Source organism: Enhydra lutris, unplaced genomic scaffold (assembly GCF_002288905.1).
Source record: "Enhydra lutris kenyoni isolate GAN:26980312 unplaced genomic scaffold, ASM228890v2 scaffoldscaffold71, whole genome shotgun sequence".
Lineage (NCBI taxonomy): Eukaryota > Metazoa > Chordata > Mammalia > Carnivora > Mustelidae > Enhydra > Enhydra lutris.
The window spans coordinates 6314282-6329066 of NW_019154155.1; the positions used below are offsets into that span (position 1 = coordinate 6314282).

Here is a 14785-nt window from a genome sequence, read left to right on the forward strand (position 1 = left end):
CGAGTACAAGCCCACCTATATTCATTAATAGATAACTGAAGTTACATAGAAGAATTATTTCCTTTATAACCTCAGATGGATTCCAATATTTTCTAGTCTATTTAAATCTAGTCTATACTGTTTTCTTCCCTTTTTAAAAAAATAAACAGTGGTTTCAACCCTCCAAATTGATTTCATGGTTTACAAGCTGTGGTTTGAAAAACACTATTCTAAAGAAAGCAAATCATGGATAAAATCAAGTTCTAAAACAGAAGTAAAAACACAAGATGATATCAGAAACTGAGTAATCTGGAATGAACTATAAGTTGAAAAACTCATTTTTAAAAATAGACATTTAAGCTGCCATTCTTCCTAAATATATGAGTTCCTTATTCCTTCCTAACAACATGCTTTACACTTCATAAAACTGTAATGCAGCCAATTAACAAATGTCTCTGGAAAAGCAATGTGATGATTTAGAAAAGAATGAAGAGTTGGAGTGGATACTGATTCCACCATTCCTTACCTTTGCGACCCTAGACCTTTTTGAGCATCAGTTTCTTCTTCAGTCAAATGAGGGAATTGTACATAATATGCCAGTGAAGGAAAATCCACTTTTCTTTCTTTATAGTCTTCTCATTCCCTGGAATCCCAACACCTCCAACGAATACTTTCTTACTTGTTCAGCTCATTATGAACATTCTTGTCCTCTCATCTCAGTTCCCATGACTATTTTATTAAACAATAAAATATGTTCACCCCTATATTCTTAAAAAAAATTGCTCTTCACTCCTCCTTAGCTCATTCACACTGGAGTATGGGGACTCATTATGTTCCTCATTTTATCTCCCAATAAGCCTTGCCAACTCAAGTGCCTTCTAAACTTTATAGAGGTACTCACTGGAAAATAGAAGAAATTTTTAAAAGAAAATATTATAAATATTACATTAGATGATTATGGAGGTCCTTTCCAGCAACTCAATTCTATGCTCTTATAAAATTATAAGCTGAAAATAATAATTTAAAGCTTAATTTTTGCCCATTATGGATTCCTCATATTAACAACTATTATTTTTTAAAATATTTTATTAATTTATTTTATAGAGAGAGATCCCAAGCAGGCAGAGAGGCAGGCAGAGACAGAGAGAGAGAGGGAAGCAGGCTCTCCCCTGAGCAGAGAGCCCAAATGTGGGGCTCCATCCCAGGACCCCGAGATCATGACCCAAGCTGGAGGCAGAGGCTTTAACACACTGAGCCACCCAGGTGTCCCAGCAACTATTATTTTTTAAGTTTATGTACAAGGCAGTAATTCTGCAAGACGTTAAAACCTAAAATTAATTGGATTTAATGTACTTATTACATTTTGAATTTATTACCATTTTGAATTTAACATATTTATATTTTTAATTTTTTTTCCTGTTTCCATGGACAAGAAATACACTCAGTGGAAAAAAACAAACAAATAAACATTTGAAAAACCTGAAAAATTCAAAGGAAAAAAATTCCAGTAATCCATACACCCAAGGATAGTTATTGTTTTTAAGATTTTATTTTTAAGTAATCTGTACACCCAAGATGGGGTTCGAACTCACAACCCCAACATCAAGAGTCACACACTCTACTGACTGAGCCAGCCAGGCGGCCCAAACCTTCCTTTGCTGTTATTGTTTTTAGGATTTTATTATTAAGTAACCTCTGCAACTAAGCTGGGGCTCAAACTCACAACCCTGAGAAGGCTAACTATCATTAACGTTTTATTCAACAAGCCTTAAATTTTTTTAAGATTTTATTTATTTATTTGACAGACAGAGATCACAAGTAGGCAGGGGGGTGGGGGAAGCAGGTTCCCCGCCAAGCAGAGAGCCTGATGTGTGTGTTGATCCCAGGACCCTGGGATCATGACCTGAGCTGAAGACAGAGGCTTTAACCCACTGAGCGACCCAGGCACCCCAACATACCTTATTTTTTAAAGCAGCTTTAGATTCACAGCAAAATTGAGCAGAAAGTGCAAAGAATTCCCATAACCCTCCTGTCCCCACACATACATAGCCTCCACCACTCAAAACATTCCACACCAGAGTGGTACATTTGTTACACTGGATGAAACTACATTGATGTATGGTACTCACTCAAAGTTCATAGATTACACTGAGTTCACTCTTGGGTTGTACATTCTATATGTTTTGCTAAATGTATCATGACATGTATCTACCATTATAGTATCATTTAGAATAGTTTCACTATGCTAAAAACCACCTGTGCTCCACCTTCTTATCCCTCCCTGCACCTTAACTCATGGCAACCTCTCACCTTTTTATTGTGTCCATAGTTCTGTGTTTTCCAGAATATTGTATGGTTGGAATCATACATTACTATAGTCTTTTCTAATTGGCTTCTTTCACTTAGCCTAAACATTTAATGTTTCTCCCTTTTTTTTTTTTTTTTCTGGCTTGATAACTCATTTCCTTTCAGCACTGAATAACATCCCATTATCTGAATGGACCACAATTTATCCATTCACCTACTGAAGCACATCTTGGTTGCTACCAAGGTTTGGTAATTAAGAATACAGCTCCTGTAAAGTCCATGTTCAGGTCTTTATGTGGACATCGGTTTCCAATTCATTGGATAAATACCAAGGAATGGGATTGCTACATATTATAGTAAGGTTAATTTTATAAGAATCTGCCAAAAGACCTTGAAAATTTGCACTTCCACCAGTAATGAATGAGAGTTCTTGTTCTATAACCTTACCAACAATTGGTGTTGTCAGCACTTTGGATTTTCACCACTCTCATTTTACATTGTTTTACATTGTTAACATTTTGATGTATCAATATTTTTCTACTTTATTTTTTCACAGAAAGTTTTAAAACATTTATATCAGGGGCACCTGGGTGGCTCAGTGGGTTAAAGCTCTGCCTTCGGCTCAGGTCATGATCCCAGAGTCCTGGGATGGAGCCCTGCCTGCATGGGGCGCTCTGCTCAGCAGGGAGCCTGCTTCCTCCTCTCTCTCTGCCTGCTTCTCTGCCTACTTGTGATCTCCATCTGTTAAATAAATAAAATCTTAAAAAAAAAAACATTTATATCACTGACAGAAACTATCTTTTGGTAATTTTTTTATTACGTGCCACAGATATGAAGAAGAGATTCTGTAAAGAGCTAATAATATCAGAGGAATAAAATTGTCTTTGAGAATAGGGTCATCATCTTCATTTTGTTTTTGTCAGATAGGTAAAAAGATGTTAAGAAAGATGCATAGAGGGGCACCTGAGTGGCTCAGTCCACTAAGCGTCTTTCTTAAACTCAGGTCATAATCTCAGGGTCACCATCTCAGGGTCCTGGGACCAAGGTCCAGAGTTGGGCTCCCTGCTCAGCGGGAAGTCTGCTTCTCCCTCTGCCCCTTCCCCTGCTTGTTGCCCTCCCCTGCTCTTGTACTCTCTTTCTTAAATAAGTAAAATCTTAAAAAAAAAAAAAAAAAAAAAGAGAGAGAGAGAGAGAGAAAGAGAGAGAAGAGATGCATAAAGACTAATATATAGCTAGGAAGAGAATTGCACTTTGGCTTCCTTCTACTAGCAAAATATGAAATCAAGCTCAAGAATCCACCCATTAAAAAAGGACACTTTGGGATAGGCTGAATATTCACAATAGGAAGCAAGATGAAAAACACTAGACATACTTATTTACTATGTGATGTGATATAAAATGGTTTATGGAAAACGCTTTTGAGACACTATGTCTATGGTGGTAAGGAAAAATTTTGGATTTAATCATCATTTTTTCAATGTAATAAGGAGGGGCACCTGGGTGGCTCAGTTGGTTGAGTGTCTGCCTTTGGTTCAGGTCATGATCCCAGGGTCCTGGGATCAACGGACCCCATACCCTGAACCCTACCCTGAGCCAGAGCATCAGGCTCCCCACTCAGTGGGGAGTCTGCTTGTCCCTCTACCCCATCCCCTACTTGTGCTTACACTCTCACTCTCTCTCTCTCCCCTCTCTCTCAAATAATAAAAATAAAATCTTTAAATGTAGTAAGGAAAAAAGAGTTATAATCAATATTAGAATTATCAAACTTGATATGAGAGAAAACTTTTATCAACTAATGTTTAATGGTGGTAATAAAAATTAGTCATTGTTACTCATTGACTATGGAACTTTTAAGATCTTTGTTCATTCATTCCACAAATACTGAGTGTATATGTTTTGCCAGATACTATGATAAATGCTAGGGATATAATGGTGAATAAGACAGATGTAATTCCTACCCTCCTGGAATATACAGCCTAGGATAGAGAGAGCTAAAAAAAATATGGAATCACCAAAATAAATAAAACAATTACAGTTGAGTGCTGGGAAGGAAATAAACAGAACTTCTTTTTTTTTTTTTTTTTTAAGATTTTATTCACTTGGGGCACCTGGGTGGCTCAGTGGGCCTCTGCCTTCAGCCAGGGTCGTGATCCCAGAATCCTGGGATCAAGCCCCACATCGGGCTCTCTGCTTGGCGGGGAGCCTGCTTCCTCCTCTCTCTCTGCCTGCCTCTCTGCCTACTTGTGATCTCTGTCTGTCGGATAAATAAATAAAATCTTAAAAAAAAAAAAGTTTTTATTCACTTATTTGACACACCGAGAGAGAGAGGGAGAAAGCACAAGCAGAGGAAGTCACAGAGGGGGAGGGAGAAGCAGGCTCTCTGCTCAGCAGGGAGCCCGATGAGAGGCTTGATCCCAGGACTCTGGGACCACAACCCCAGTCAAAGGCAGATGCTCAACCCACTGAGCCATTCAGGCACCCCTAAGCAGAACTTCTTAATAGAGAATAACATTGCAGACCTTTATTCATGATTATGGAAGATCTCTCTGAGGCAGTAACACTTAAACAGATCTGCCAAAGGAGAATCCATTAGAATAACCAAAGGAATATTGTCCTAAACAACAGGAAAGGGGCACCTGTGTGACTCAGTGGGTTAAGCCTCTGCCTTCAGCTCAGGTCATGATCTCAGGGTCCTGGGATCGAGCCCCACATCAGGCTCTCTGCTTGGTGGGGAGCCTGCTCCCCCCTCTCCCTGCCTCTCTGCTTACTTGTGATCTCTCTCTCTCTCAAAAAAAACCCCCAAAAAACTTAAAAATAAATAAATAAACAACAGGAAAGACAAGACAAGAATTAAACTCACCCTAGGAACTGGAAGATCAATAGGGTGGAGATCTATTGATCAAGGGAAAGAGTGACCAAAGACAAGTGTGAAGAGCTTTTAAATGATCAAAAGAGAAGTAGTAAAGAAAGACCTGATGGGTGTCTGGTGGCTCAGTCCGCTAAGCATCAGACTCTTGGTTTCCACTCAGGTAACAATCTCAGGGTCATAGGATCGAACCCCATGGGGCTTTGAGCTGGGCATAAAAGCCTGCTTAGGATTCTCTCTCTCCCTTTCCCTCTACCACTACCTGCCTCACTCACATGTACTCACTTTCTCTCTCTCCTCCCTGTCTCCCTTAAAAAAAAAAAAAAAAAATCTGAGACTTCCAAAGCTGCCTAAAGGGTATAAAACGCAAATTTCTTTTCATGACCATAAATACTTCACTATTTATCACTATTTACTCCACTAATCCAGCCTCATCTCTCCTCTGGTTCCTCTCAAACAACTGACACTCTAGGCACCTTGGATGATTTACTCTTCCCCAACAATTCTGCACACTTTTCATTGATCCTGACTTTGTGCTATATCCTCAAACTAGTAAAAACTTGCCTTCCATTCAATCTGGTGAGCTATTTCTTCTTTAAGGCAGAAACGTCACACTTGGGTACACATACCTCTGGGATTCACAAACACTTTCCAAACAGTGCAGGAGCAAGAACGGTTTCAGAGTAATCAATTTCCAGGTCCTCAAGTTCAGTTGTACTCTTTCCTAAGATTGACCTGCCTGGGAATTCCTTAAGGTAAAGCTGTGCTTTCACATCTACCTTCTCCCACTTTTGTGGGACGGGGGAAACAGGGACGGTGGGGGGATGGGCATGCGGGGAGGGGGGAAGGGCTAGAGAGAGAATCTTAGGCAGACTCCTCACAGAGCATGAACCCCGATGTGGGGCTCGATCTCACAACCCTGAGCTCATGATCTGAGCCAAAATCAAGAGTCCAACACTGAACTAACTAAACCATCCAGGTGCCCCTACTTTCTCCCACTTTAAAACAAAAGGCAGGCATGGAATGAAAAGATGATTTGAAATACTGCTGTAAGTTTTAATGTAAATTAGTGATTCTTAGGCTGAATAACAGCTTTTAAAAAATTCTTTATTTTCAACAAAACTGAGGGAAGACCCACTTAGGATGTCAGTTGATAAGTCCTTAAAATAACTTTTGATAACAGATGGTGTTTTGAGCTGAATTTTGTCCCTCCCTCCTAAAGATATGCAGATATACTAACATCCAATACCTTACATGTGACTTTCTTTGGAAATAGGGCCTTTCCAGAGAACCAGAAGACATATAGGGAGAAGATAGCCATGTGACTGGTATGATGCATCCACAGGGCAAGGAGCGCCAAAGATTACCAGCAAACCACAAAAGCTGGAAAAGGCAGGACTCCTCTAGAGTCCTCCGAGAGCTTGGCTCAGTCAACATCTTGATTTCAGATTTTTAGCCTCCAAAACCATAAGATAAAAAAATTGTGTTGTTTTATGCCACCCAATTTTAAGTACTTTCTTACAGCACCCCTAGGAAAAGAATACAGATTTCTACATATAGCTTTTAGCATGTAATTTCCAAAGAGTTCAAAATAGTTGAGAGACAGTATTTAAAAAACTCCTACTTTCATCTACTTATTTATGTTAACCAATTTTTTCATAACATCCATGAAACTAAAAAGGGGGGAAATAGGATTTGGTCCTTTGTAACAAAAAGTAATGTCCATCCAAAGATTTATAGCTACTTTTAAAATTCCTTCCTATGCCATTAAATGAGATATTTCTAAGAAATTCTACTTTATAAAAATTATTAATTAAAATGTAAAACACATTATGTTGGTATAGTAATTTATTAATAATAATTTATCAATTTATTAATCATTTATTTCATATTTCACTAATAAGAAATGTTTAATATTTAGTTTTATGGCCCTAGAAAATTTTTAATTTCAATTATTTATTTATTTACATATTTTTGTTGCAGGGCAATATAATAAGATGATCCCTAAAAGACGTTTAAGAATAAATATATATGGGGGTACCTGGGTGGCTTGGTCAATTGAACATCTGCTTTCAACTCAGGTCATGATCCCAGGGTCCTGGGACAGAGTCTCCATTGGGCCCCTGCTCCATGGGGAGTCTGCTTCTCTCTCTCCCTCTGCCCCTCCACCTGTTCATGCTCTCTCCCGCTCTCTCGTGTAAATAAATAAATAAATCTTTTTTTAAAAAGAATACATATATATTACATGAGGTTAAAATTTGTGGGGGAGATGAAGTCCAAATGAAAAGAGAATCATTTAAATTTCCTACTACTAAAGAATTTCTGGGGCGCCTGGGTGGCTCAGTGGGTTAAGCCTCTGCCTTCGGCTCAGGTCATGATCTCAGGGTCCTGGGATCGAGCCCCACATCGGTCTCTCTGCTCAGTGGGGAGCCTGCTTCCTCCACTCTCTCTCTCTCCGCCTGCCTCTCTGCCTACTTGTGATCTCTCTCTGTCAAATAACTAAATAAAATTTAAAAAAAAGAATTTCTTATTCTTGTACTTTTTAAAAGAAAGATGGAAAATGCCAAATCAATATATTATTTAGATGTGACTGAATACATTAGTAAAAGTGATTTAAGATTTTTATTTTTAAATGCATATGTTAGCACTATCTGGAAATTCTATTAGATGTTACTTTATACTATGTGAATGAGTTTATATTAATAAAAATTTTTCTGGAAAGCATGTGAGCCAAAGAAGTTTGAAGACCTTTGTTTTTATTTCAGTAGGCTTCATGCCCAGTGTGGAGCCGGTGAGGGCTTCAACTGACAACCCTGAGATCAAGACCTTGGTTGAGATCAAGGGTCAGATGCTTAGCTAACTGATTCACCCAGGTGGCTCTTGAAGACCCTTATTTTAAGGTCCATCTGAAACACTATTTCCTCTGAAAAGTCTCCCCTGTCCTTCCTTTCTCTTCTTCCTCAGAACTCATCTGCAGCTTGCTACAGCATATAAAATACTGTAATATAGGTTTAAAGGTTAGTTGTTTACCCCTTCTCCCTACTCCCTTGGAGGGCTGGAACAATATGTTATTTATCTTTGTGTTCTCATGCCTGCCATGACTATAAGTGCAGAATACATATTTACTAATTTATTTGAATTTATAAAGTTCATAAAAATTTTCCTGATATATCTCATGTCCTAGAGTTTACAGTGGGAATAGGTTATAGAATTTTTCTAGAAGAATATACATTTTAATCCCAAGTGCACTGAGAAAATGTCTGGTTCTACCTAGAGAAAATTAACTGAGGCCATGTAAATGACCCTAAGCCATTTGATACATATAGTCTAGTGGGTATCTCCTACAGAAACACCAGGAAAGCTAAGTAAAAATGTTAGAGAGTGATTTGGGACTAACTGATTAAAGAAACAAAAGCTTTTGCTCTTTTCAGGGAAAAAAAAAAAAAAGAGACCAAACCTGTAGGCTAGTACTACAAGTAGAGAACAGTCAGGAAGTTGGTGTGATAGTTAACTATTCATAGTGCAGTAAATATCAGATCACCTAATAAACACCAAGTCTGGGAAAGACTTAGTGATTTCTTTAAATAAACTAAGGAGGTAAGTTTGCTTTGAATGTTTCCAAATTCTGAGTAGATTAATAACACTACTCTCCTAACTATAGGAGATAACTCTCCTATAACTAACTCTCCTAACACTACTAGGTGAATGAAAATAACTGTTTTAACACATTGTCCAGCTCCTATTGTGGCTCACCATTAAGGATAAACTCTATTTCAAATTTCTTTACTTTTTTCTCTTCTTCCTCTTCTTTTTTTTTTTCTTTCTTCCTTCCTTTCTTTTAAAATTAGATATCAAAACATCAGTTGGAACCCTCTTCATAAGTCTTCCAAATCCAAATTATTAAAGGAATATTATTCTATACATGATTATATCCTTACACAGATATGTTTATATAAACCTTTATATTCTTAAAAATGTAACATGGAATTGTACTAATCAGTATCACTCTCACATTTGGATTTTTCAATTAAGAGTATGTTTAGAGGGTTCGAGATGGCGGCGGCGGCAGCGGCGGGGGACTCTGATTCTTGGGACGCGGACACGTTCTCCGTGGAAGACCCGGTGCGGAAGGTGGGGGGCGGCGGCACTGCTGGTGGGGACCGCTGGGAAGGCGAGGACGAGGACGAGGACGTCAAGGATAACTGGGATGATGATGATGATGAAAAAAAAGAGGAAGCAGAAGTAAAACCAGAAGTAAAAGTTTCAGAAAAGAAAAAAATAGCAGAGAAAATAAAAGAGAAAGAACGGCAACAGAAGAAAAGGCAAGAAGAAATTAAAAAGAGGTTAGAAGAACCTGAAGAACCTAAAGTGCTAACACCAGAAGAACAATTAGCAGATAAACTGCGACTAAAGAAATTACAGGAAGAATCAGACCTTGAATTAGCAAAAGAAACTTTTGGTGTTAATAATACTGTTTATGGAATAGATGCAATGAACCCATCTTCAAGAGATGACTTCACAGAGTTTGGAAAGTTACTAAAAGATAAAATTACACAATATGAAAAGTCACTATATTATGCCAGTTTTTTGGAAGCTTTAGTTCGAGATGTGTGTATTTCATTGGAAATTGATGACTTGAAAAAGATTACCAATTCACTGACTGTGCTTTGTAGTAAAAAACAAAAGCAAGAAAAGCAAAGCAAAGCCAAAAAGAAGAAGAAAGGTGTGGTCCCTGGAGGGGGATTAAAGGCTACCATGAAAGATGATCTGGCAGATTACGGTGGCTATGATGGAGGATATGTACAAGACTATGAAGACTTCATGTGACATTTTCTCTTCTCCTGGTGTCTTCTTTCTGTTGCCCACAATCCCTTCAACATGTAGCACAACTTCCTTTCCTTTCAGTTCTGCCAAATGCTACAATCAGAAGTGCAGTATCTTTTGTGCTGGTTATTTAGCCCCTTGACACTTAGGTGCTAATGTGCGAATGAGGGAACTTGGATCTTGCTGCCAAGGGGTTAAAATTGGGAACCTCAGTTGCTACTAAATCATAGTTTAAAAAAGAAAAAAAAAAAACACACAAAAACCTAATAATGTTGTCATTGTTGCTCTCTGATTCCATAGCAGCAGTCACTGAATTGGAAACAAAGGTTGCAACATGACAAAAATTGTGTAGTATTTACCAGCACCATTCAGTAATACAGCCTTAACCATACCTCCTTGAACTACTTCATAACTTGTCAAGAAAAGCAGTTTGCGGCAAGGGCATGTGGTGTGCACCTAGTATTAAAATTGCTTTGTCTTAAAATTGAGCGTGAGGATATTAAAAAAAATACATTGTGAAGAAGACTGCTTATCTCAGAGTGAAGATGCAACAGCTGAAAAGCACTAGCTTGATATTTAAAAATTAAATGACCAAACCCTCCAACTTTGAAGCTGAAGAAGGTAAACCTCTCCATTATTGCACTGCATTACAACTTGTGGAATCTCTGGAATGCATAGACTGTCTAGTTCCTATTTATCAGACTGTTCTACGGATGGAGTGCTTCAGTTGGGGGAGGGAAGCTCTTTACCTGTTTTATTTCCCTGATTTAAGTGACAATTCTCCTTTGTTCTCTTAGGCTGCAGTGGAATAACTTTAACAGGGTTTTGGCATTTCCTTTCCTTTATAAAACATGCTCAGCAAACTGCACCAGTTGACTACAGTTTGGTAAATTGTTATGTTAACAATTATGACATCTGCAATGTTTTATAAAAGCAACTAATTTAATAAAATCACTATTGTGAGGGGAAAAAAAAAAAAAGAGTATGTTTAGAGGGGTGCCTGGGTGGCTCAGTGGGTTAAAGCCTCTGCCTTTGGCTCAGGTCATTCTCAGGGTCCTGCGATCAAGCCCTGGATCAGGGCTCTCTGCTCAGCAAGGAGCCTGCTTCCCCCTCTCTCTCTACCTGCCTCTCTGCCTACTTGTGATCTCTGTCTGTCAAGTAAATAAATAAAAATCTCAAAAAAATAAAAAGAGTATGTTATATTGTTCCAAATCAATACAAATGGGTCCACCTAACTCATTTTTTTAAAAGATTTTATTTATTAATCTTAAAAAGATAGGTATAATGACAGTACTTATCACGTACAGTTGTAATGAGAATTAGAAGAGTTTACATATGTAAAGTGTTTAATATTGTTCTAAACTAAAGTTTTCAGCATTAAATTATATACGAATCTACCTCGGGGCGCCTGGGTGGCTCAGTGGGTTAAGCCTCTGCCTTCAGCTCAGGTCATGATCTCAGGATCCTGGGATCAAGCCCCCCATCCGGCTCTCTGCTCAGCAGGGAGCCTGCTTCCCCCTCTCTCTCTGCCTGCCTCTCTGCCTACATGTGATCTCTCTCTCTGTCAAATAAATAAAACCTTAAAAAAAAAAAAAAGCTTATATACGAATCTACCTCATTCTTTTTCATAGCAAATAGTAGGTATTCAATAATAAGTATATTCCCTAATTTGTAACTGTATATTGATTAATGTTTAGGACATTTCCAATTCTTTGCTATCACAAATTTAACTGCAATAAGTATCTGAAACAAAAATTATATAACATCTTTTTTTTTTTATTTTTATTTATTTATTCATGAAAGACAGAGAGAGAGAGGCGGAGGGAGAAGCAGACTCCCCACAGAGCAGGGAGCCTGATGCGGACCCCAATCTCAGGACCCTGAGATCATGACCTGAGCTGAAGGCAGTTGCTTAACCAGCTGAGCCACCCAGGCTCCTTGAAAATTACTATTTACTTTCTAATGAAACATTCAGCAACCCATCTACAACATTTTAGTAAATCTGTGAAATTGTAGCAATTAGTAGATACTAGGAAAGAAACTGAAGAGAACTTCCCTTCCTTGACTACCCATCAATTCTTAGTTTTTTTTCCTTTTCTTTTGAAAAAAAAATGTATACCTTTTCCTGACTTAGAAAATCCTCCATCTATAAAAATGAGCTTCTAAATACTAGTAATATTCACAGTTTAAAAAGAAAACAAGAATAAAATATTTTATGAACTAGACCCTTAAAATATGCTTTCTAAGGTCCATGCTATGAGGTTATTTAATGGGAAAAATTACAGACAACATAATCCTTTAATTCTGGAAAAGTCTGAAACAAACCCTCCTCATGATAAAGTGTACTCTTTAGAAAATAGTGTGACTATTTTCTATGAAGTATAGAACATATAACATATGAAGTTCTTCTATTCATATGTTATATCTTTTACATGTTGGGCTTGAAGTATTAATTAAAGGCCTAGAAAAGATGAAGATTTTCAAAAACCTTATTGTTGCTAGCTAGAGAGTCCCTTATTCCACCTAACAAGTATAAATCATGCTCAGAATTCTAAAGATTCTTGAAACTCTCCTTGTAATGTTTTTTGCTTACTAACATAGAAGTTGAAAAGTGTTATGGGGAGGCTAAAACTCTTGCAGTTCACACAGCTAATTGGTGTTTACTGATAGAGTCATTTTTTTATTTCAATAAAAAAGAACTCTAGGACAGATAGCCTGGACTTCTACATTATTTGATAACTTCCTAGGATGATACTCTATATCAATATAAGGCAAAGTAGCTGCAGATTATTGCGTAGTGACTCATACTCAGAGGAATGGTATGGAAAATCTCAGTCTAGCAGTCATTATTTTTTTAAAGATCTATTTATTTATTTTAGGGAGTGAGCACAAGCAGGGGAAGGGGCAGAGGCAATCAGAGAAAGAAAGAGAGAAGCAGACTTTCAGCTGAACACAGAGCCCAACACAGGGTTCTGTATCACGACCCCAAGATCACAACCGAAGCTGAAATTAAGAACCAGGTGCTTGACCCACTGAGCTTTTTTTTTTTTTTTTTTTTTAAAGAGTGTCTCTGGATTATTTATTTATTTATGTATTTGAGAGAGAGAGAGAGCACAAGAGTGGGGTGAGGGGCAAAGGGAGAAGCAGACTCCCTGCTGAGCAGGGAGCCCAGTGCAGGGCTTGATCTCTGGGATCATGACCCAAGCAGAAGGCAGATGCCCAACCAACTGAGCCACCTAGGTGCCCTGAAAGTGTCTCTAAATAGACAAAAATAATTTGTATTACGGATGATAAGCATTTGAAAAATCCAAAAATGCTTGCACTTGATCTTGATGCTTTCTTGATGCCAAGCAGCTGGAGAAAGACAACAAATGATACATGGGTTTCTCTTAAGATGGTAAACTAGTAGAGGATGCTGGCTTCCCTCACCACTATAATCAGTTTTGGAAGTATTTTAAGACACAAAGAATTTATTATTGGGATTATCTTGGCACCCTTATAAATCATTTGACAGTATATCAGTGGTTTATTCTTGGCTGTGTATTTTATTCCATTAGTTTATGTCTCTATGCCAGTGCCCCACTGTTTTAATTACTGTAATCTTATAATGAGTTTTGAAACCAAGAAGTGTGAGTGCCCTAGTTTTCTTCTTTTTTGATTGTTATGGCTATTTAGGGTCCCTTGAGATTGCATATAAATTTTTTTAAAGATTTTATTTATTTATTTGAAAGAGATCACAAGTAGGCAGAGAGGCAGGCAGAGAGAGAGGAGGAAGCAGGCTCCCTGCTGAGCAGAGAGCCTGATGTGGGGCTCGATCCCAGGACCCTGAGATCATGACCTGAACCGAAGGCAGAGGCTTTAACCCACTGAGCAACCCAGGCGCCCCATAGATTGCATATAAATTTAAGATGGATTTTCCTATTTCTTCATAAATCCTGTTAGTGTTTCATTGGGGACTGCATTGAATCTGTAGATTATTTTGTGTGGTATAGTCATCTTAACAATATTAAGTCTTCCAATCCATGAACATCAGATGTCTTTTCATTTATTCATATGTTCTTTAATTAATTTCAGTGATGTTTTATAGTTTTTAAAGTAAATTTTACTTAAGAAAGTAAAATTCTTTCATGTCCTTGATTGGGTTAATTCTTAATTCCTTAGTATTGTATTTTTATTGATGCTATCATAGAGAGAAAGAAGGGAGAGAGAGAATCTTAAGCAGGTTCCACAGCCACTGGACCCCAATGTGGGGCTTGATCTCTCAACCCTGAGATCATGACCTGTGCAAAAATCAAGAGTCAGACACCTAACCAACTGAGCCACCCAGATCCCCAGCCTGTTGGTGCTATTATAAATAAAACTGTTTCTTAATTTCTTTTTTTTACTATTCATGTTATTGTGTAGAAAACTGATTTTTGCATGTGATTTTATATTCAACTATTTTCCTGAATTTTTTCCTGATTGGAGAAGAAAAATTTTGAAACTATCACCATTACGTATGATGTTAGCTGTGGGTTTTTCATAAGTGACTTCTATTATGTTGAGATAGTTTCCTTCTGTTCCTAATGTATTGAGCACTTTTATCATAAAGAGGTGCTGAATTTTATCAAATGTTTTTTTCTGTATCAATTAAGATGGTGGATTGTTTTTTTTCCCCTTCATTCTTTTAATGGGATTAATGGCATTGATTGATTTTTATATGTTGAACCATTCTTCGTTTCAGAGCTAAAATCCCATTTGGTTATTTATTTAAGCTTTTTTTTTTTTTTTTTTTTTAGATTTTATTTATTTGACACAGCAAGAGAGGGA

General features: G+C 37.6%; 1 protein-coding gene across 2 annotated transcripts; it reads left to right on the forward strand.

The window, feature by feature from the left end:
* The first annotated feature begins 9202 nt into the window (after positions 1 to 9202).
* On the forward strand, positions 9203 to 10935 carry LOC111159911 (eukaryotic translation initiation factor 3 subunit J-like). 2 transcript variants are annotated; one of them, XM_022522591.1, is made up of 2 exons: positions 9204 to 9611; positions 9753 to 10935. In XM_022522591.1, the coding sequence occupies exons 1-2, from the start codon at positions 9206 to 9208 to the stop codon at positions 9977 to 9979; spliced, it is 633 nt and encodes a 210-aa protein (XP_022378299.1). In that variant the 5' UTR covers positions 9204 to 9205; the 3' UTR covers positions 9980 to 10935. The 2 variants fall into 2 exon arrangements, with proteins under 2 accessions (XP_022378298.1, XP_022378299.1); XM_022522590.1 differs by having other exon boundaries at positions 9203 to 10935.
* Positions 10936 to 14785: the final 3850 nt, after the last annotated feature.

Bases quoted from the DNA above. Each gene is read 5' to 3' on its own strand.
- LOC111159911 (XM_022522590.1), top strand. From the start codon at position 9,206: ATGGCGGCGGCGGCAGCGGCGGGGGACTCTGATTCTTGGGACGCGGAC.